We start from the raw sequence: 24,157 nt of genomic DNA, 5'->3' as shown, positions 1-24,157 counted from the left end.
TTTACAGTTTTTTTTTTTTTAAATCAATATTTATTCAATGATTCAAAAATTTGTTATATTTTTTTCTATTTCGCTTGAAGCTTCCTATTATCTACGAATAAATATCATTAGTCCGTTATAACCATTGGAAAAAGTATTATTAAATAAGTCGTGGCTCCTATATTACAAAGGAAGATATAGAATAACACGAAAGGTCTATGATTTAATTATTTTAAATATATAATTATCCGATTTTTCTATATCATTGCATGGTGCAATTAAAATATGGACATTCGTATAAAATAACCATCTTAAAAATTTAAAACAAACAATATGCACAATCCATGTTAAATTTTCTAACCAATATCAATCTGTACTTGAAATATTAATTCTTATTTTCCCTTTCTGATAATCGGATATGTACAAAAGTATTTACAAATACATTTACATCGCTAATATATATTCAAATATCTCACGAGATAACTTAAATAATTGTATATAATGGTTTCAATAATTTAGTCAAAAATTAATACTTCCTATGATAAATCTTTGATTAAAAAAAAACTTATATAACTAACAAGTACTTGTAATCTACATTTGTTATAATACGATACAAATATCTCTGTGACAAATAGTTGATAATAAAAATCTAGTTATCTTTTTCTCTTCTATCGTTACATATAAGTGAAAAAATTCGAATATCCATCCTTATATAAGTTAAGTCCAAAAGATTACTTTATAATAGATATTTGTAGTGAATAATTCTTCATCTTTAAATTCAGTTCAATGTAAGGCGCTTCTTACACTTTGAAATATTTTTCGAGTCATAAAAATGACAAAAATTATTCAAAAATCACGAGATTAAACAGTTTTATAAAAACTGCTGTTCTCGACTTTATAATAATGTGACTGTAAAAGAAAATACTTAAAAAAGAAAAAAAATAATAAAATATTTAAATTCTGAATATCTTTTCAAGTACTACCTGAATTTCGGATGTACAAGTTGAACTTCTTTTATTCAAGAATTACAACTTGGCCAAAGGCACGATTGATGTATGTTAATTTATATGCAAATTATTTTCATACAAGAAAAAACTAAAAATATATCTTTAAAAATAATATTAATGATAATAATATTAATAATAATAATAATAGCAATAAAAATAACAATAAATACAAGCAATGTAGATGCTACTTTTGTACAATAAAAATGTACAATAGAAAATTGTTTTTTCTAGCAAAAAGTATTTAGAGCCACTACTTTTGCCCCAGATTTAAAAAAAGTTTCAAAAACGCTAATTCCATTTTTTTTTTCTATCTTTTCTACATTAATCTACGATGATAAGTAGCATTTCTTTTCTTTTTTTCTTTCTTTCTTTCTTTCTTTTTTTTTTTTTTTTTTTTTTAATTTACACCTTTGGTGTATTCAGCTTTCAGTTGACCCAATACAAGTTTTATATCATAAAAAGTAGGTCGTTTTTCAGGTTGTAAGTCCCATGCCTAATAAATACAATATTTATGTAATATTAGTACATAAAACAATTTCTTATAAAATCGTTTTAAAAATTTTGATACATACTTGTCTCATAATATCATAAACTTCATGCGGACAACCATCTGGTGGCTCCATTTTATAACCCTTTTCTACACATTTTACAACATCCGCTAATGGCTAAAATCAAAAAAAAAAAAAAATAAAATCGATTAAAATAACCAATGCAAATATAACAAGAAAATAGATAAAATTATACTCACAATTCGTGGATATGGTACACGTCCAAAGGAATAAATTTCCCATAAAAGTATTCCAAAACTCCACATATCAGACTTATTTGAAAACTTCTAAAAACATAGAAATAGCAAATTGAGTATAAATTGTAAAATCATAAAATTTTGATACTGAGCGATCGTTTTTTTTAAAAAACGATTTACATTTTGCTTTAAAGCCTCTGGTGCAGTCCATTTGATGGGAAGTTTTCCTCCTTCGAGAGAAAAATTTTCATCCCGTGCTAAACCGAAATCTGACACTTTTGCCGAATTATCCTCCGCGACGAGAACGTTTCTCGCGGCTAAATCTCTGTGTACTACGTGTCTAGACTCCAAATATGCCATACCTGCGCACGTGTCGCTGAAAAGAAACAAAATATATATTTAAAATCATTCAATTCTTTTTGACAAAACATTTATACATTTATAATGTAATGTGCTGATTTTAATAAAATTAAACAAAATAAACAGAAAATAATTAAATTGCAATAATTTTTTTTATTAAATTTATCTTCTATGAAATTGACTGTTATAGGAATTGTATATGATTGATATTACTGTTCATAACGATTATTCATAACCTGAAAAAATCACGTATTTTCATAAGAAATGCAGACAAACTATATATCATTCATCTGTATCAAAGTTTTCATAGAAATCAGCACATGAAATTTAGCATGTTTCTCTAGTGAAATATAAATCCAATTCTACGTACTACGCGAAGTTGATCTGATCTTTCTTAGAAACATGCAATCTCCCTCTTGATCTCAAGTAATCCACCAGGGATCCTTTGCTCATATATTCCGTAACCAGGTACATATGTTGATTATTGAAAACAAGGCCGAGCAGTTTGACTAGATTGTCGTGGATCAACGAAGTCATCAAACTTGCTTCAGCCAGAAACCTCTGTGCCGCCTCACTATTGTCTTTCAGCATTTTCACAGCGACCCTTTCGCCTCGATAAACGCCCAATAACACGTCACCGAACTCTCCTTTCCCGATACATTCCCTCAATTCTAACTCGTGGGTCTGTATTACCCAACCGGCCTTTACGAAAGCCTTTAGATCTACACAGAAATCCTGTTTGCCTTCTTTCGGTAGGGATTTTGTCAATTGCGTGCACAATCCATCCGCATCCTGTTCATAATGCTCGACCAGCAAGGCCAAATTTTCGAAAAACTCCTCGTCGTCGATAGTCAATTGATTGTTCTTATATTTCACTCTATAGTGTTGTACACGACCCTGATAACACACGCACAGCGTATAGTCGCCGGGGAAATTCGTCGACTCCCGGACTAGGAACAGGCCGTCCTCGCGCGGCCGCAACAATCGTTCGGCAGTTTCCCTTGATATCTTCCCGTGGAACCATCTGAAACGTTCGATGATTATCAGTTGTATAATCAAACATAATCTCGATGAAATTTTGTCAAATCATAGATTTAATTACATTCATTTTTAAAATAAGAGAAATCTCTATATATGTATATATTTATTTATTAGGATAAAATAGAATATATCTAATTCAAAAAATCAATTTACATTTAGCAGTCTTCATCATATCGAAGTTTAATTTTCAAAATTATTTTTAATTAATTAAAAAGATATATTACTAAAAATGTTTTGATAATCAGTAAATAAAGTTACATAAAGAAATGAAGATTTAAAATCTTAAATATATAATTTTGTAATAGTTTCGATTACAATTAGTTCGATGGAAAACATATAGAAACAGATAATAAACGAAACATTGATCAAAACGATTAAAGGATCATGTTTCATACTTAAATTAAAAAAAAAATTTTTCAAGTAAAATAATTTTATTGTTGAATTCAAGAAATGTCAAAAGTAAATTTTGGAAAAGTTAAATTATTGGTTAAATATTTTTCATACCATGTTTTAGTTCTCTTTCTTATGCAAATAACAGAATATAATAAGAAACTTTTTCTTTTTAACATAAATTAGTATTATTCATTTAATATTTGTAATTTTTTATTATTATTTAATATTTAAAAAAAGTAAATAATATTGAAAAAGATGTAGATAGGAAAAAAACGTTATACATATAAGTTGATACGAGATAAATTCGATCTTTCGTTCATTCGATTATCGAAATATTTAATAATCATAAATCTATATAATTTATACATATATACATATATATTATACATAATATATCATATAATTTATCATAATTTTATCAATTCAGTGATATTTTTTATAAGTATATATAATATGTACATAATAAATTTTTCTGAAATATAGAATCGATTCGATTCTCCAATCGTTTGCTTAAACAAGTGGTGTCATCTCGCGCGTGCAAGGAACAACAAATACGTACGGCATAGCGTTCAGTTTGACCTCGTGCCTCGGATTCACCGATAACGCAGCAGGATTGCTAGGATTCGTGACGTTCGAAGTGAGGATTACCGGCGTTGATCCGGTATTCATGTGACTGGTTATATTAGGAGTGGTGACGTTCGAATGCGTAGTCATCGTCGGTGATACTGGATGGGACGGAATGTTACTTGCAGATAAGTTGGAAGGAACGTTGTGTTGCGTGCTATTTTGTATAAGGGGATGGGACGTTACGTTTGAGGGGATCGTATGGTGATTTTGATTGCCATCGAGCTTCGCTTGCCGCGCTGGCGCTGACACATTCGGGTATCCACCACCCGCATTGTGATACGTTGGCATCGCAACTCCCGCAGTGGCTCGTGCGAATCCTGCAAACGACGCAAAATCATTTTAACCTCACTTTCATTACCAAAATGTACGCATTTTTTCATTTTACTGTGATAAATATAGGCTCTATTTCGCAAACATTTTCAAGCAACATTTACTATTACATATTGCGAAAAAAATATTTGGTATATAATTTTCAATTAATTTTTCTTTTCTTCGTAATTATCATTTCAATTTTTTCTTCTTAATTATACATATTTAACATTAATGAGACAAATAAAATTTAACTTAAGATTATTTTCATATTTCTTATTTGTCATAATTGTTTGAAAGTTGAATTAATAAATGAAGTATAAATAAGAAATAATAAGAAAAATTGTAATTGTAGAATTGTCAATATATTTGTCAATAAACAAAACTTATAAAATTTAAATCATTAATCATCTTCAAAATATTTAATTATTAATGAAAAATCATAGCAAAATCAGAATTTCTTTGATATTATTAGCATGATAATTTGCTTAAACATTCATAAATACACTTGCTCTCGCAGTAACATTAATCAAACGTGACACTGTTACGTCTCGTATAAGGTGCGTTTGCGTGTGATCTTCGTATGTTAAACATGGGATTGTATGTATCGTTAACCAATACGTGAATGCAAAAGAAGAAGATAGGAAAAGAGAAGGGCTATCGTGTATCTCTCAAAGACAAAATCAACGCTTAAACCACATGTTCTCGAAGCAAATCCCCCACGATGAAACAAATCTTTATGATCGTTACTTGAGAAACCAGATATCTAAAGCTTACTTTCTGGTAAATGTGACATACTGAATTCTAAGACATTTCTTGATAAGCAGAAATCAAAAATAATAGTTACTTTAAACATTATTACAAAAAAATTGAAAAAAGTTAACATTCATTCAATCAAAAAAAAAAAATTAATATGATTGAAAAATATTAATTTATTAAATATACTTAATTTTAAATATTTTGATAAATTCATTTTTTCTCATTATAAATAATGAAAATTTATTTCGTTTAAGGCAATTATTATATTATAATGTTTATGTGATAATACATATATAATATGTTATAATAGAATAAAATTGTTTTAGGTTAGAAACGATAGTTATCGATAATGAAACTAATAATTGATCGAAATTGTTTTAGATTAAAAATAACATTTATCGATAATGAAAATATTTTTTAATTACGAAATAGTTTTAGTAATAGAATAATTATTGATAATAAAAATATTTTTTTAATATTGGTAATCATTATCGATAAAAGAAAATTATTTTAGGTTAGAAATAATTCTTTTAGCTGTAGGATAGATTATTTTACAAGTAATTAAAATTATAAGAATACAAGTAATTAAAATTATTATAAGAATATTTTCATAAAAATTATTTAATATAAAAAAAGCACTTATATATATATAAATAATTTTTCTACAGAAATAGCAAAGAAAAAATTTCAATGGTTAGTAACAGTTAATCAAGTTAATAGTTTTTTTTAAATAATCTTATATTTTTTTTTTATTTATAAGAATAACATTATTTAATAGAAATTCGATAATCTGTTACATGAAGTTATTCGGAATACAAACATAATAGTGTAAATTAATGAAATTCTCCTTTTCTCAACGTGTTAATTATGCATTTAGTTAAATCCATCAATATTTCGCCAGAAACTAAAGACGAAAAACGCTATCCTGTCGCGACTGGTCGAGCAAAACGAGGACGATATGTACAATGCGCACCATATTTAATCGTGCATCCGTGGTGACTGAGGTGAGCATTTAATCAGCTAGTTAGTTTAAGTGGCCATTGTTCCAACGCGCGCACTATCCACTCGTTCCGTCCGCATTATAATGCGCTAGACTCAACGATAGACATTGGACATGCGTGAGAGGTGAATCATTCCGCGTGTATTTTCGAAACGGTCGGCAAACCAACGCGAATGTACATTCATGTCCATTACAAGCATCGCTACTCAAGCCAACCTCTCGTCCGGTTTCCTCTATTCACGTGGATTCGCGCAACGTCCTTAACCCCATAACACGTTAACTGAAGATTGAAGATTAAATTTCATATTCTACAATAATGTATGTTAATAAATTATTTTCATATTATATATGAAAAAATTATATATATATATATTGTAAAAATTTGCATGCTTTATTAATGAATTGATATATTTTTCTTCTTTTCATTTTTTTTCAATTTTTTGCTTGTCTTATATTCAAATCGTGATCATATGAAATAATATTAAATAAAGAATAATATAATAATATAAATTTTAGATATTGTAGGTTCTATAATGTAAAATATGCCTTCAGTGATAAAGCATGACATTTAATCCGCCAATACAATATATGGAAATTTAATAAATCCTTGTTATTGTGTATTATTATTTTGTTAACATTATTGTGTAACATTTAAATTAATAGATTATTAAATATTTAATATTTCTTGAATTTTTTCAATTTTTTGAATCAGTAGAAATTTGTGAATTTATTAAAACGTATGAAAATATAATCTATGATGAAATCAAGATACACAATTTGCTTAAAAGTAAGGACATAAAAATGAAAACATTTTGTGATAAATGATATATAAAAATATACTTAAGTATTCAAAATATATGTTTTAAATCAAATTTTACAAAATAAACAAATGATTACTCTGATGATTATAATATTATAATTTTATAAAAATTATAATATTATAAAAGTTGTTTGCTTATTGATATTTTATTAATACTATATAAAAAGAAATGTTAATGATTAACATAATCTATATTCCATATTTTTCTATATATATTTGTATATATCATGATATATTATTTTTTTCTGAGAATCTGGGATTAATCTACATAATATATTTATATTTCAAAAGCTTATATATAAACTAATAAGCTAAACTTGAAAAAAATCATGAGCAATATACAAAATCTGTTATTTAAATTTTTCTTAAAACATTAAAAATCTTTGTATTTGTTGAAATAAGAACAAGATTAAAATATAAAAATTCGAAAAGAGTAGAATAAAATGATCTTTGTTTTTTTTTCAAACTGTATATTTTCATTTAAATAAATATTCCATTTCGAAATGAATTCATTTACTTACAATATGTTGGTTTCTCGAGGTCTTTCAAGGTTATTTAAAGTGATTTACGATCATTATAGTGCGTTTACGATTCTATCTGATTTGTTAGAGAAACATTTTACGCCGCAAAAAATCCACTACGTATTTCTATTGAGATCTCAATGTTTGCAAGCTCTGTGAATAGATACATGTATATTTCCTATAACAAAAAATTAATATCTAATAAAATATTAGATATATAAAGATATACAAAGTGTATGATATATAAAAAAAACGTATAATATAAAAAAATAATTTTCAATTATTAAGTTAATTTATGAAAAATTTAATTACTATTGCTAGTTTTTTGTAATATAAAATATATACTTATAACTTATATACTTATAAATAATACTTAAAAAGAAATAATAATAATAATAATAATTTAAATAATTATAAAATAAAATAAGAATAAGTAAAAAATATTTAAATTTGAATGATTAGAAAGAATATAGTTATTATTATTACATTTTCTTCTTTTACATAAAATGTAAAAACATATTTACTGCAAAGATTCTACAAAAACTTTTGCTTGAATTGTAAATATCATAATTATAAATTTGCTTGAATATAAATAATTCATTATCTATGTATATTTGTTGGAAATTATATTTTCTTGGAAAAAAAAAATTATTATCATTATTGAGCATTTTTCTCAACAAATCTCGTTTCGATGAAATCGTATGATATTGTAATAAAAATAAAAAGTTAAATAATTAAAATTTTTTATCGAAATATTTGGCGATTCAAATCAATGTGCCACTTAAACATAACGAATATCAACCATTGTGGTTGCCAGTATGCTTGCAAAGCAAGTCAGGGTTTAGATTACCGTTTCCTATAAACTTTGCAGCGTTTTGTAACTGAGACACTTCGTGACACATAGAGAAATATTGAAACGTCAGTTCAGCGGTCGTGCTGTGGATTCGTGGATAAAACAATAGAAACCAAGAAGCAGAGATTGAATATTTATTTTATATATGTTATAAGTAATATAAACTATGAACTTTCGTAAATAGAATAATAGAGTAACTTTTGAAATTTAAAAATACTTAATATCGATCTATTTATACAAATAAATATTTATGAAATATTTAAATTTAATATCTAAATTTATTATTTATCCGTTTTCATTTTTCTATTTTAATTTTGTATTATATAATAGTTAATTGAATGTAGAGATAACCATTTCTCAATTTATCTTGTATGTCACGAAAAAAAGTAGACCAAAGAAATAAATTTTGTATTTTTCTATAAAAAGTTCATCTTTGTCCAAACATTCGACAAAATTCCATCGGTTTCTGCAGTATATAATCAGAATTGAAATAAATCTGTTGCACGAGAAAACATTGAATAATTCATTTAGAGTTTATCCTTGCAGTGTCCCCCCTCGCACCGTCTATGACGAGTATGTTATGTCACGTGAAAACATATATTGCGCCGGGCGGACATACTAATACGAGAATTGTCATTACATAAGTATGAACGTTTTATTATCTGTTTTACGAATTTCGAATAAAACGTGTCACGTGTCCATTGTTGAATCAAACTTTCACGTGAGTATCCTCTCGAACTGAATTCAACAAGTACTTTTAAACATCACTTCACATTATCGAATTACCATGTAGTATTTTTGCAATTTTCAATCTTTGACATTTTAAATTTATATTTTTTTTTTCATTATTTAATTTTTTGTATTGTAATATTTTTATTATTATTATATAATTCAAGATTTATTAATTATCAAACGATTAGTAATTTTTTAATATGTGGAGTTATAGAAAAAAAGTGTTTACTCAAAAATTAATCGAATTATATATTTATTCGCATTTATGATAAATGCAATGTTTCATCTAATAAGCATTTTATATAATTCAATCATCAGCCAACCGAAGAAATAGATTGCAATGATTCAGAAAACCTTGACCAAATTTGATTGAAATAGAAAAATCTATTTATCTATTTTTCTTCAGTAAATTGACGATTAATTAATTTATCATGAAATTCTAAATCTTCATTAATTTTAAAAAAAATTAATTAATGATCAAAAAATTTGTTTTATAAGCGATGATTTCATCATTGAATAATGCAAAAGGAAAGAAAAAGAAATATAAACTGATCCTCATTGATAAATAGATTTGAAGAAATATATCAGCGACTTTTGCTTATAAAGCTAACATTCATTATGCAAGCTAAAACAAACACATTTAAAATATGCAATGCAACCATGTATTAAACTCGAAACTAGGATATATTAAAATTTGTTGACAATAATCGAAGCTATAAAACTAAACTTTCAATAAAACTTTCAATATTATTTTGAGTATAACTAATTGTAAGCATTTGAATATTGATTAATCTATTGATCTCAGAGATTGATAAACGAACTTTATAATCTGAATTGATGAACGAATAAATTTATAAAATAACACGAACTTCTTTAACTTTATCAATAAACACAATGATAAAAAAAATTTTTTCGATAAAAATATTTATATCGTTTAAAAGAATTTCGAAGAATTTACAAATTTTATTATGTAAAAAAATAAATGATTACTTTATTGTTAATAATAATAGAAATAAAATTGAAGTGTACAAAGAATGCTCGCAAAGAAAATAAAAGAGGAATAAAAAAAACTATTTTCCAAAACATTTCTGAAATTTATTGTTTAAATTTATTTTCTCATTCCCTGTCACAAATTCGTATATTTGTATTTTTATTTCATATTGAAATAATACATAAATAATACATTCTCGTTTTCGGCCACGTCTGCCATGAATACCTGCTAAAAGTTTAAAATTTCTTTTGGTATACGATAAGTAAGATGCGTTGTTTGAAAGTTCACCAATTGTTACGATTGAAGACACCTCGTGGGAAACACAGACAAGTTTTATCTATGCAAATCTTGACGAAACTACTACCAAAAGCCCGACGAATTTCTCACGAGGTGGTTCGTAAGGGAAGCCATCCTCTTAACTTGTTTCTTGTTAGTCATGGCAATTAGCGGGAGCGAACGGAAATTCGGCGACGTGGATCGCACGCATCAGCGACTCAACTGGCGTTGAGAAGGAAAGGTATAACGTGACCAGATGGAATAATATGCAATTCAATTGTACACAACAAAGCGCAGCTATTGGAAAGGATGTACAATTTTCGGTATTGATCAAACGTACTTCGTCGTTGTTCCATCACTTTATTTGTATTATAATTCGAAAGTGATTTGACTTTAAAAAATTGTATGTTCTACAATATTATTATGAATTAGTAACAGTTAAAATAATGTAGTTATTAGTATATAGTACTAACTATAAAATTAAATATTTTTAATTATAATTCTATAACGTTTTAGTTATATTAATTATAAGTTTTATAATTTTATAAATGATATAGTCGAATTTCTATTCGAATTCAATATTTTTTCGACAAGAAAATGTTTCTATTATCATAGCTTCTCAATAAAGATTTTTTTTAAATTTTTATTTATTTATCGACTTGAAGAAAGAAATTTTCTTTTTTATTAATTCTTTTAAAAAAAGTTGATTCTATACTCGTCTGTTTTTTAAGATATAGGTTAACAATGAATATAGAGCTCAAAAAATTAGGATTGCAGTTCTCAACATTTTTCGTATTTTTAATAAAATTTAAAAGTACTTGATAATAATTTTTATTAATTATTATATTTTATTTCTTTCTTTCTTTTATCTTCTTATGCTTCCTTCTTATGCTTATGTTTAATTTTCTTTTTAATTACTTATGATATCCTGTAATTGATATCCTAACATAAATATTCGATTCTCAATTTCAGCTCGTCGAATTTCATAAGTTAACATAACATATGTAAACACTCTATAGTAAAAAATAAGATATTATATATCATATAATATGTACAAATTATTAATATGAAATATACGAATAATTATTAAAATTGGCAATTAAATTCCATTCAGACATTTAAACTTTATTAAAAACACAAAAAAATATTTGCGAGCAGTCCTACTTTTTTGATCAAGAGTTTATCCAATATATTATATAACACAATATTATTTCAATAGAGAAAATTAATTATTAGTATTATTAAAAATATTACATACACAATTACCTAGACAATTGAATATTATACAAAATCGAGTAGATATCACATCACAAAAAAAGTAAGCTTAATAAAGTTTCTAAGAGCCCATTATTCTATCCTATAAAACTTAAGTACAAGCAACGAGTACTATCGACCGGAAGTATAGCTAAAACAGAGGGTAAACGAGTTTATCTCACGAGATTTTCATGATCGGAGAGGAAAATGACGCGATATCATGTGTTGCGTGTTGGAGAGACGATGGCGCGATATTACTCGCGTTTACACAAAATAGTAGCCTGCAGTCCTTGATTACAACCAATAAATCATGGAGTAGCATCGTTTGATAGCAAAGGCAAACGCGAATACGCGATGCTCGTGGCGCGAATCGATTCGTTTTAAAGTTAAGCAATGGTTAACGTCGAACGTGTTATCGAATGGCTCAATTCACGAAGAGAAGCCTCGCTAAATTCATCGTTTATCCTTTGAGAAAGTTGATTCGAAATTGACTGCTAATCCGATATTTAAGTCACTTCGTATATGGGATTATATTCTATTTAAATCGTTGCTCACGAATACCTTTGAAATTGTTAACGATATTGAAAAATGTTTCAAATAAAATTTGAATAGCAAAAAGAATATGTGTTGTATTTAAATCGATTTTCATGCAGTTTTCAAAATTGTTAAAAAATGTTTCAACATGTAGAATAGCACGATTTGAAAGGACATGTAACTTGATGCATTACGTGACGTAAATAATTTTTTTGTAGATCAACAATGTAAATGATACATGAAGGTCATACGAATATGATATATTGTGTTTACTACACGAAATTAACTTTTTCAAGCGGATTTTTTGTTTAACGAACGTTAATTTTCACTTAATGAATGCAATATTGGAATACCATGAACTGTAATAAATTAATGAAAAAGAAAAAAAAAATAGGCAAGATATAAAGTAATAGAAAGGATATACAATTCAATTACATGAGATGTATTATTAATTTCTCAAAATTATTAATAAGCGTAACAAAATGTCTCAATTAATATCGTATATCTAATCTATTATTCCATTTCATGTTTTGTTCATATTATCCTATCTTACGACAAAGGTAAAGAAGACAAAGTTCTTCGTTTAAATTTGATCACGTAGATAATCTTGGACGGTAGATTATTTCTATAATTAAAATTCTAGCTAATTAAATTTTTAATAGGCGACGATTTTTTTCTTTACGTAAAATGAATAAATAATATACTGAAAAGATTAATTCTTTAGATAATACATCTGAATGCGAATGTTCACTAAATGTCTCTCATTTGTTCCTACTTTCTCAAAAGCGCTGCTTTCAAAACTGTACAATTTTTATTCGAAACAACTTTCATTACGATAAAATTAATCGAAATGATTATGTTGAATACTTAAAGATGCAATTACAGAAGAGAAGAAATTGCATTTTTTAACGAACTAATTTTCTTCAGAATTCATCGAAACAATCAGAGAAGAAGTATCAATCGATTATCCGATGATTTTTAAATTACGTTATAAAGGATCTTGAACAATTTTTCATATACGTAATCAGCAATAACTCTTTTGATTAATCTTTAAAATATTTACAAAAAATGATCGTTACTACTACATTGAAACTTATATTTATTTATCGAGAGTTGAGTATTCCACAGCTTATCCTATATATGTATACAAAATACCATGTGATTCCTACTAGAAATAAATCGAAATTTAATTTTTAGATTTGCGAAACTCGAATTTCAAAACTTCACGAGTGTCGCATCAGTGAAAAAAATTTGGCCACCATTAGTATTACCAGTATACTAGTATATCCTCGAGGAAAAATTAAGCTAATATCGAAGGAGCGAAAAAGCAGGCAGCCAGCAAAGAAACCAAGTGTCGTTCTCGTCATCAGCAATAAATGTTGCACACGTAGGCCGTATCCCGAGAGAGGTTCGATGCTCGTTCTCCGTCCCGCCAAGGAAAACCGCAAGGTGCCTCGCCCCGTTCCACGCGTCTAAAGATATCAGCTTAACGAGAACGACAGAAAAAAAGAGTATAATGCTCGTGACTTTGCTCGAAGCGAGCCAAGCCAGGCAACCAGGACGAAGTGACAAACGCAAGGCGTGAAACGGTTGTACCGTAAAACGCGACTAATGCTTTCCTTCCAATTTGTAAGTCCGAAGTTAATTAAAACTTATTATATCGGCGGTGGTACACCGATCTCTCGAAAGGATGCTCGCGTTAATTATAGTAATCAAGATTACCGTGACCGGCCAGACAGTTTATTACATGCCAAAGAGAATTCTAAGGTAAATCTTGGCGAATGAAACTAGTCTTCTTCCTTTACGTTTATATGTTATATAGGGTAATGTGTAATTTATGGAATTTATTTGTCACTGTCGATTTCGTGGAACGAGTTCATATTGAGAAATTAGTTTGTCTTCGGGAATGATCGTTGGAAGGAAATTTTTTAGGAGAAATAATTATTTATTAGGAGAATTTCGTTCGTTTTGATGTATATATATAAAATAAGAATTTACTCACAACTCCTCCGATGTAGTGAAAGAGGTTTCGTTTTGATTAATAAAGTTTCTTCAAATGGAATTCTATTGACATTTATGTAATGTAAAATTTGTATAGTAAATAGTTAATGGTATATCTGTATTTATTATTAGAAATAATAAATAGTTTTATTTTTTATTGTTCTATAGTTAAGTTAATAATTATAAATACTGATTGAAGTTTAATTTTAAAAGTTGATAGTTACGTTTGAAAATGCAATAAATAAATAGTTATAGACGTTATTTTATGCAATCGAAATCGATAAACAATATTAAATTCTGATTTAAAATTGAATTTAAATTATCGATTATCGATTGAAGAAATTTCTTCGATGACATAAAAAAAAAAAATAAGTCACGTATGAAATTTAAATTCCTATGAAATTACAATTACAAAAATATCCATTAAAATTAATCTATCAATTGATTTGAGTTTGCATTAGATGAAACGAGACAAAAATTAAAATAACATTTCGTATATTTTAATTTTTCGTCGGTTAAATATATTTTTTAATATATTTTATGAGTATCACATATTAAAAAGTTGTAATAAAGATATAAAATTATTAACAAACGCTTTAATTTAAATCCAATATTTATCTTTATCTATCTTAATTGTATAGTTATATAGAAGATTTCAAAGATTTCATCTTTCATAAACTTAAAACTTATCTCTCAAACTCTTTAGCCCCAATTTTCACAATCTTTAAATATTCGCAATAAACTCGCGGTAGTACGGAGAGGAGTGAACAACCCTTGATAATTATTCACGTAACGTGTTTCAAGCGATACAGCGAAGTAAATCGATTCTGCGAGGAACGGGGTAGCCGATTGGAAAATCAGATCGTTCAAAGGAGTCGCGTGGTTTCCGCAAGGGTTAACCTCAACGACGAATTATTCATCTTCGATGATACAATGAGATTAGCGTTAAATAGAAGATAGAGATAGATCGTGACGAAGTAAAATAGTCGAAGAATATTCGAACCTGCGTGTTCCCCTTTTTTCCGCGTAATTTATGCAAAGTTTATTCGTACCGATGTCTCGTAACCGAGCACTATTAATATCCCTGGCACGCGAGGACAGAAGCAAAACCAGAGGTAGAGGGGAAAAAAAAAAGGAGAAGCTTGAAAGAAAGAGGAGAAGGAAGAAAACGAAGAAAAAGAAGAGGAAGAAGAAGAAGAAGAAGAAGGAAAAAGAAAAAAGAAAGGGGAGAAAAGAAGGGAGCAAAGAGCACGCTCGACGAGATTTGCTCGGTGTGTTTCTCTTTAACAGTACACGTTACTGTACCGTGACCCACCGTTTTCCATCTGGCGTTACTGCGTTACCCCGCGGCAAGCTGCACACGTTTACGATTTCTTGCTCTGAGAAACGGTCACACTTTTTCCCCAGGAAGTGTAGCGATACCGCGTGAAAAACGGGGGAGCCGAACGAGGAAATGAGAAAAGAGTTTACTTCTTTGAGAAACGAATTTATTAGAACGGGAATACTACTTAATTACCTTTTATCTTTTAGTTGTATACAAGTGTATATTTTATATGCATAATGTATATTCGTGGGATATCTTTGAAGAGACGATTGTAAAGAGAAACAAATATAAAAGATTGAAAATATTGATTAAGATTTATTTATTAAGTTACAAATAAATGAAATTATTTGAATTGCTTGAAGTTGGATATATGGATATATATTTATAGATCAAAATAAGATAAAGAAATGTCACATAATAAGTGACATTTTGAAAGAAAATTGAAGTTGTAGAAATATTATGATATTTTCTGACTAGATTGTTTTACTATATTGTTTTATTGTTGTAACTTTTCAAGTGTGCTTCAATATTCAATATATTTATGAGACATTTTATTATTTTGGTCTATAGAATAATAACTGTCAAAAAATTGGAATACTTTATATAATTATATTAGATATTAATATATCTATATTATTAAAAAATATTTGCAATCGATAATATAATCCTACATTTTTGTACAATTTTTTGAAATATTCAAGTAATAATCTTCACAATTACCGGCTACAAGTATGTTGATATATGTAATTTTAGATTTTCTCTATTATTTTATTTCTGCAGAATAAGTTAATAAATATTAGACTGGTGTGAATAAAATGAAAGAGTTCAAATTTGTTTCAAAATGGTAGACCAATATAATTAGAATTTGAAAGATGAAAAAATTGAAAGAAAGTATATTTTTTTCAATCTTTTTATACGATGTCTAAAAAAGAATCAAGAAATTACAATATAACATTATTTAATTTTTCACAATTTGAACAAATGCAATATCGATAAAACAATCTCTACCAGAAATGCAAAAAAAAAAAAAAAAAAATACAAAATCATATGCTAATCATCTCGATACAACGTTTTACAACTCAAACTATACAATTTCTTTATCTTAACTGTATTTACACGAAATCAAATTTCCCATAACATATGCAAACAAAACATGATAATGAAGCGTGCGCCAGTGCAACGAGCGCGTAAAAAGAGGACAGTTCTCCACACCGGTTAAGATACGGATTCTAATCAGCTCTACGTTTACAACTTTCTAACTATCTCTGCCATTGTAACGTAACACGATTCACACGAGACAGAGAAACTTTATAGTGAATCGGAAGGTATCGAACTTGCTCACAGAGTTCAAACAGAGGTGAGGAAAGTATGACGTGACCCAGAAAAATATATCTGTCGCAGTGTGACGAACAAAAATTTGAATTTTAATCAAGATGGACAAGAAGAAAGGGGAAAAAAGCCGAAGAAAGATTTAGATATATTCACAATCGTGTTTAATCATTAAGAATTTTAAATTAAAAGTTTACTTCTTTTACTTCTGGACCCTTTCAAAGTACTTATCTCCTATTTACAGGATCTTGAACATTTATTTATTCCTTTTATACATAATTAAAATTAAAACGTATTTATAATTAATAATTTGCTGTATTTGAATATGTTTTCACACAGCATTATAGTGGTATAAATTATATGGAAATTATTGAGAAGTTCATTTAGAAATTAATATTAAAAAAGTATAATTTTCTTTGTATATTTTTATAATGTTTGATTTCAATATTGAATCGAGTTTAATTCGTAGAATATTGAAATAATTTATACCAATTATAAACTTAAAATAAATGGAAAATTATATGGCATAATTCCATTTTTTATTGATTGGATTTACATCATTATAATTTTCAAATGAAAATAAAAAAAAAGAAAACAAAATGACATGAATTCCCTGTCCATTTATCCACTTTAACTATAGAGAAGAATGAATTACGGATTGAATGTCAAAGTCACATGCGTAAAAAAAAAAAAAAAAAAAAAAAAATGAAAACTAATAAAATTATTACTTATGCGTTTGTAAGTAATTATTTATACTTCGATTTACCTGCATAACAAGATGAAGTGACATTATTATATTAAAAATTTATTTCAATATTCTTATAATAAGCATGCATTATCTATAAGTATAATATTGATGAAACGAAATCATTTTTCTTTGTACGCTTATACAAACACTTGCACCGTTTTCCCCTACTCATGGGAGTCGAAAGATGAAGAAGACCTTGTATATTATGCTTATGGGCGTTCGAAGATCAAGACGAAGATCAACAGCTTCGTTGAGGCGCATGATATCACGATGATACGAGCGCATATTTTACAAAGGCGCTTCTTGTTCCACGGAGTAATTATATTTTAAGAGAGCATTTTCTGGAAATCCGTCGACAAGCTGGCGCAGGAAGTCGTTAATATGGGAAGTATTTCCTAATGATTTCGAAACATGTTTCTTAATAACCGTGGAGATCGAGCAAAATTGCAGTTAGGCACGAGATTAAGCTTGCATAATTTAACGATGGATGCAATAATTAATCCTCGTGAACGGTTTGTATTGACAGAAGATCGAATTAAAAAAATTCTTGATGCGTTCTAATAGCCACTTGATAATAAGATTAGGATAAGAAGTAAATAGAAGTGAATGATAGAATACAAAATTGGAAATGGAATATTCTTTATTGCGAGAACTAATGCGTTTATTAAAAAAAAAAATTCGTAGTCAAATATACTAGAGATAATTTATTTTAAATTAAATGATTATTATCGCATTATATATATATATATATTCTCATCGATTCGCAAAATTAATAATATAAAGATGTTTGAAAATTCTCGACAAATTTTAAAATTATTCGCAAAATTATTTACGTATAAGGCATTAAAAAAAAAAAAATAAAATAAAATGAAGAGAGAAAAAATATGCAAAACAGTATGCGAATGAAAAATATCATCCAAAAAAAATAATGGAATACGCAATTGTTAAATAATAAAAATGTATTAGATAAAATTTATCTAAATTGAATATTTTTTAAATTCGTAAAAAATTCCTTGTTTTATTTTGCTTCTATCTGTCCACTTCAATGAAAACTATATTTATTACGATACTGCGTTAAAAATATATCAGACACTTCGAATTATCCGACTGTAAACAATTTTATCGATGTTCAGAAACAAAAAAAAAAAAAAAATCAATTGTATAAATAACAATTGCTCATAAATAAATTTAGAAACTTGCACAAATATCCTAACCGGATAGCATGCGAGAATCTTTTTTCGTACGAGCCTTTAAATAAGAATGCAAATATTGATTTCTCGAAAAAGAATAGCCACCGAATAATTTCATACAGCATAAATCTTGTAAGATGTTTTAATTACATCGTATATATGCACAAAATAAAGTAATACATAAGTAAGTAAGTAATATATAAAGTAGATTATTAAACGCCGCAAGCGTGTGATATGCATATAGGTTACTTCGTTTAATTGGATACGGTCGAATATTTTACGAAGGATTACATTTTTAACATAAAAAAAAAAAAAAAAAAAAAAATGTCTTAATAAAAATTGTTTAATTCAGAAGATCATCATATTGTGTACACAACAATTTTTTTTATAGATCGAATAGATCAACTTCATTTTTTTTTTTTTTTCAAAATTGTCGAATTTTGAATGCATTAATCGATTTACCTGAGCATTCCATATTTAAAACATTTGTACTTAATGGAATAAGAACTCGCAATGCGATATTCGTAATTTTTCTGTCTTTTTTACAAAATGAACTTTACAACAAATCTTAATAAATCTTTTATTTTACAAAGTGAAGTAATATCTCTTAAATCAATAATTTTTCAAAATGAATTTTTTTAATTAATACTTCTTTATAGGAATGTCCAAATTTATTGATTAATGCATTTAAAATTATATAGTTTAAAAAAATATATTTCCTTTCTGAACCAATTTTTATAAAAACATATGTATTCAATTTCAATCTAAACATAATATGATCAGATTTAATGTTTTACACAATGTAAAAAAATTGTGAAAAAAATAACTAATATATAACAAAAGAAATCACAATTGATTGTAACAGATGATTAAATTTTTAGGGAATAACAAATTATACTATGAATTTTCAATTAGTTACAAATAGTTAATAATTACATTTCTAAGCGTTTGAAAAATTTGCTGCAATTTGCTGTAATAAATGTTAGAATCTACGATCTGCAATCTGTATCGTTTAAATTACCTCGTAGAGCGAGGCAAAAAATGGAAAAGTAGCGTTTTAAGAACGCGTTTCAAGAAAATGTAGACGCGTGGTTAAATTCGACCGAGTTGCCACGAATGGAGATGAAATACCACTAAACCGTAGATGATATCCGACCTAAATGCGATTTAAAATATTCACTGATATATGAATCTAGCACTTCGCGAAGACGCATTACTTTTCCAGATTGCTGCATTGATCGAACTTGAAAATATTGAGATTATCTAATCTCTTCATATACACGAACGAGATATCTCTTTTCATTAGGAATTTTTTACATTCACTTAATATATATAATCACTTAAGCAGAAATTTGAAAAAGAGAAAATTGTTGTGAATTTTATGAAAAAAAAGAAAAAAAAAAATTATAAAATCATTATTATTAATTATTTATTATTTTGATCGATTAGTAGACAAAAATCATTACGATTTGATATAAAAATATATTAATAATTACTGATATAAAGAAAAATACTATTCAACCATTTCTATTATTTTTATGAATGAAATATGTAAATCTGAAATTTAAAGAAAAAAATAATAAGAAGAAATTATTGTTAAAAGGTTAGTACGTGTGTAATATATATATATATAGATAGAATACATAGATAAATATACTTTGGTCGTGATAAATCATTATCAAATTCTACAAAGTTAATACAATTGAGATTCTTTACAATCTGAATCTTCTTTTCTTTGCGAAAGAATGCAGGGATATAAGGAATCACGAAGGATTCAGAACCGCTATTCTGAGATTTCTTTCCAGAAGACGAGGAAGCCTGGTTGAGATGATTCATGCTACAATTACAAGCAACACCCTTGAAAATCTTACTAATGAGAAGAGACTCGATATTAAAATATGCAGAGAAACTCCACGATAACGAGATCTTGATTTTATATGCTATATAACAGTTATCAAATTTAATTGATTTCCCTGTACAATATTACACGATAAATCTCAGCATTATAAATTACATAGAAATTTTAATAATTCGACGTGCAAAATTTATAATTTCTTTGTTTAATTTAAAACAGAATAAAAATAATATTAAATTATATTATATAAAGAAGAATTTTTAGTATTAAATGAATGTAATGTAACATTTCGATATGATTAATTTGCAATTTTTTGTTTTTATAAAAGTGAAAATGTATATGTATAACGTATGGTCTTCAATGAATGCGAAACTTATACTAAATATTCTTTATATCGCAAATTATTTATATAAATTTAATTATTTCTTATAATCTGTTTTGCTTAATTAATTTTGTATGTAAAGAATACAAAATTTATTCGAAAATTGAACATTGAATTGAAATAATGGATTATAATCGATTAAAATACTCAATGTATAACGTATAATTTTTATTACAAAAATTTATAATTTAACACGGTTTAAAATTTTATAATTCACAAAAAATATGGAAATCTTACCTATACTTCAGATTGATTGTCCATCCTTCGGATATTTTCCCCTCTGAAACAGCAATAAAATAGAATTTCATTTTTAATTATATTGATAATCAAGTAATAAAAGAATTTTACAAAAAGAATTTTAAAAATCTAAAACAAATTTTATTACATCGTAAAAAAATTATTACGCTTTGTTTATCGTGGATTAAACGTAACGAAATTCCTTATTAGAACTTTCAAATGCGAGCACAGATGCGGTTTTAAATAGTAAGGAAGAGTTGAAAACAAGTGTGTCGTAACAAATTTAATGAAACTAATTGTGTTTCACCAAGACGCTCAATTGTTAATTAAAATGAATAAAGCGAATAAAGCGAAAATAGCTTGAAGCAAATAATAAACAAAAGTTTTTTGAATTTGTGCGAATTAAAAGATGCAATATTTGAACATTTAAAATTTAACATAAATATTTAATTTCATAACTATTAATATATATTACAAAATGGTATATTATATATACCATGCTTTGTAAACGATTTTATGTAAGATAGTAAAAAATTCACATACTTGAATTTAAATTTTTTAATTAAATCATTGTACAATTTGTTTATAACTTATTTAACCGATAAGTACATTTTCACATTTATAACATAAAGGAAAAAATAAAATTATATGCGAAATAATTAAAAATATAATTACAGTGTGCAATCAATTTGAATTAAATTCCTATTTAAATTAAATTCAATATTCATCAAAACTAAATATACACATATAAAAAAAAAAGATAAATAATGAATAATATCTATATATTTACACGGCGTAAGTAAATAACATTGTTAATTAATAATAACAATTTTATTCGCTATTTCACAATAATAAACGCATATGTCAAACAACGCATATCAAACATAACCTTTAAACAATGTTATAAGAACAATTCTATAATTGAAGTAATAAATATTAACAATACAAACGTCATCTTTATTCTAAATTATAGATCAACAAACAATATCGTTATCCGAAACAAAATTTTGTCCGTAAAATTAATAATAGATACAACTTTCATGAAATAATCAATTTCAATAGTATTTTTTGTAATAGGAACAATTATTCGTCCGATAACATTTGATCATTCAACGCAAGCGTCTCGTAACATTCAGCACAAGGTTGCGGTCGTTTCCTCTCACTCCGCTTCTGAGTTCTGTTTAAGGTTGAATTAATTAGGTAAGAAACACGCATGAGAGAATCAGTAATGTTTCCATTGCGAATTCACGCAGCGGGAAGCACATTTTTCCTTGTAGGTAAGGAACATCCATGCGAATTCGATGCATGGATACACGATGCACGTGGAAAAATATAACATAATAATTCCGGGAGGAAGAACGGTCCATTTATAGTGTACAATTAAGCATTGTGACTGAATTATTTGACAAGAATACCGTATACCGTTCGTTAATCATGTAATTAGTCAATTGCTAATTGCCCGAGTTCGCATGAGCTTGTTCACTCGCCTTGAAAGTGTATTAATCCTTATTGTGATGCTTTTATATTTCTTCTTTTTCGTTTCTTTATAGTATAAAAAATAATGTAATATCAAACAAAAAAACTTTGCAAAAAATATAAAATCAAGAATAAAAAAATCATGGCGGGAAAATTAGAATTGCAAAGAACACGTGTACATATTGACATGCTAGGGTTTTTGCTAATCAGTGAGCATAAATCGATGATGACGTATCGTCTTTTTCTATATTGTTTGAAAATCGATTTAAATAATAATCGTGATTCTCGATTTTCGATTATGGCGCATGATTTTTTATAAGCACCTTAGTAATCGATTCGTTTCCGTTCCACTGAAAGTAAATAATTTGTTGCACTAGTTCAGTTTATTTGTACGGTTTCTAATATAGTATTTACTTATAATAATATATATACGTATGTATATGCATAAGTATATAATAATACATATATTTAGACTTCAAATTTATCGCCAACTTTATTAATTGTATGTTAATATAATTTACTACATAACAATAATTGCTATATTTGATTTAATTCATACTATATTTGAGATATAAATTTCTTTTTCGTGGTATCGATAAATGTGTACAATATACATTACATAATGTGTTATCGCACAAAAGATAATTCAAATAGTAATATGAACATAAATGAAATTAAAATAAGATATTAAAAACAATCTCTTTCATATTAATCTTTTATTAAATCATGATTAGTTGAAATTATAAAAAGAAAGTTAAAAAATAATTATGAATATTAAATAACCTCGCAAAATTCACGATATACTAAAAGAATATGTTCTATGCATACATGTGATATTTTTTACGAAGATGAATATGCCGAAAAGTAAACGGCAATATTGTCATCAAATTAATAAGAAATATTAGAAAATATAACGAAATATATTATTTCTCTATCATTTGGTACATTTAGAATGCAAGAACGTATGTCATTTAAATAACGCCCACTTTTAACTCGAAGAGAGAGTAACAATTCGAAATACAATTTTCGATCGACGTTAATCATTTATGCAATTAGAGACATTATTATATCTGTGTAATAGAATAAAAAAATAATTGTCATTTCATTACATATTTGATAAAAAATTGTTACAAAATTGTAAAATTGATAAAATTTTAACGTATAATAGTATCGTAAGAATTTTATCCTGCGCGCGAATATGTATAAATTATGCTACCTACCTTATCGAATATTCGAATTTTCTTCACAGACCTGCGGATAATCACAGGAAACACAATAACACTATGTCACATGAACGAATATTCGTAAAAACCACTTAAAACAACGATGCAATCACCTCACGAAACGTCACACTCACTTTGGTCGAGCGGCCATTTTGCTACACACAATCTGAGTGAAGAACATTTTGATCTAC

General features: G+C 26.9%; 1 protein-coding gene across 3 annotated transcripts; it reads right to left on the bottom strand.

Annotated features, from left to right (window-relative positions):
• Positions 1 to 7: 7 nt before the first annotated feature.
• On the bottom strand, positions 8 to 24,157 carry LOC100870966 (tyrosine-protein kinase CSK). 3 transcript variants are annotated; one of them, XM_012483615.3, is made up of 8 exons: positions 23,964 to 24,157; positions 21,268 to 21,310; positions 4,085 to 4,469; positions 2,462 to 3,115; positions 1,912 to 2,107; positions 1,735 to 1,821; positions 1,559 to 1,651; positions 8 to 1,479 (listed from the first exon to the last, which is right to left on the bottom strand). In XM_012483615.3, the coding sequence occupies exons 3-8, from the start codon at positions 4,438 to 4,440 to the stop codon at positions 1,384 to 1,386; spliced, it is 1,482 nt and encodes a 493-aa protein (XP_012339069.2). In that variant the 5' UTR covers positions 4,441 to 4,469; positions 21,268 to 21,310; positions 23,964 to 24,157; the 3' UTR covers positions 8 to 1,383. The 3 variants fall into 3 exon arrangements, with proteins under 3 accessions (XP_012339069.2, XP_086772800.1, XP_086772804.1); XM_086916674.1 differs by lacking the exon at positions 23,964 to 24,157 and adding an exon at positions 21,416 to 21,490; XM_086916678.1 differs by lacking the exons at positions 21,268 to 21,310; positions 23,964 to 24,157 and adding an exon at positions 6,194 to 6,306.

This window comes from Apis florea, unplaced genomic scaffold, assembly GCF_048593485.1.
Source record: "Apis florea isolate Af1SG1 unplaced genomic scaffold, ASM4859348v1 contig_2190_pilon, whole genome shotgun sequence".
Taxonomy (NCBI): Eukaryota; Metazoa; Arthropoda; class Insecta; order Hymenoptera; family Apidae; genus Apis; species Apis florea.
This window is presented reverse-complemented; position numbering and strand designations above follow the sequence as displayed.

What these genes read in the sequence shown, in the direction of transcription:
- LOC100870966 (XM_012483615.3), bottom strand. Translation starts at nt 4,440, where the DNA reads ATGCCAACGTATCACAATGCGGGTGGTGGATACCCGAATGTGTCAGCG. An exon ending in CAGAGGCTTTAAAGCAAAAT is followed by an intron (nt 1,822 to 1,911) that starts GTAAATCGTTTT and finishes CTATGTTTTTAG; the next exon opens with AAGTTTTCAAATAAGTCTGA. An exon ending in TTTATGATATTATGAGACAA is followed by an intron (nt 1,480 to 1,558) that starts GTATGTATCAAA and finishes TGTATTTATTAG; the next exon opens with GCATGGGACTTACAACCTGA.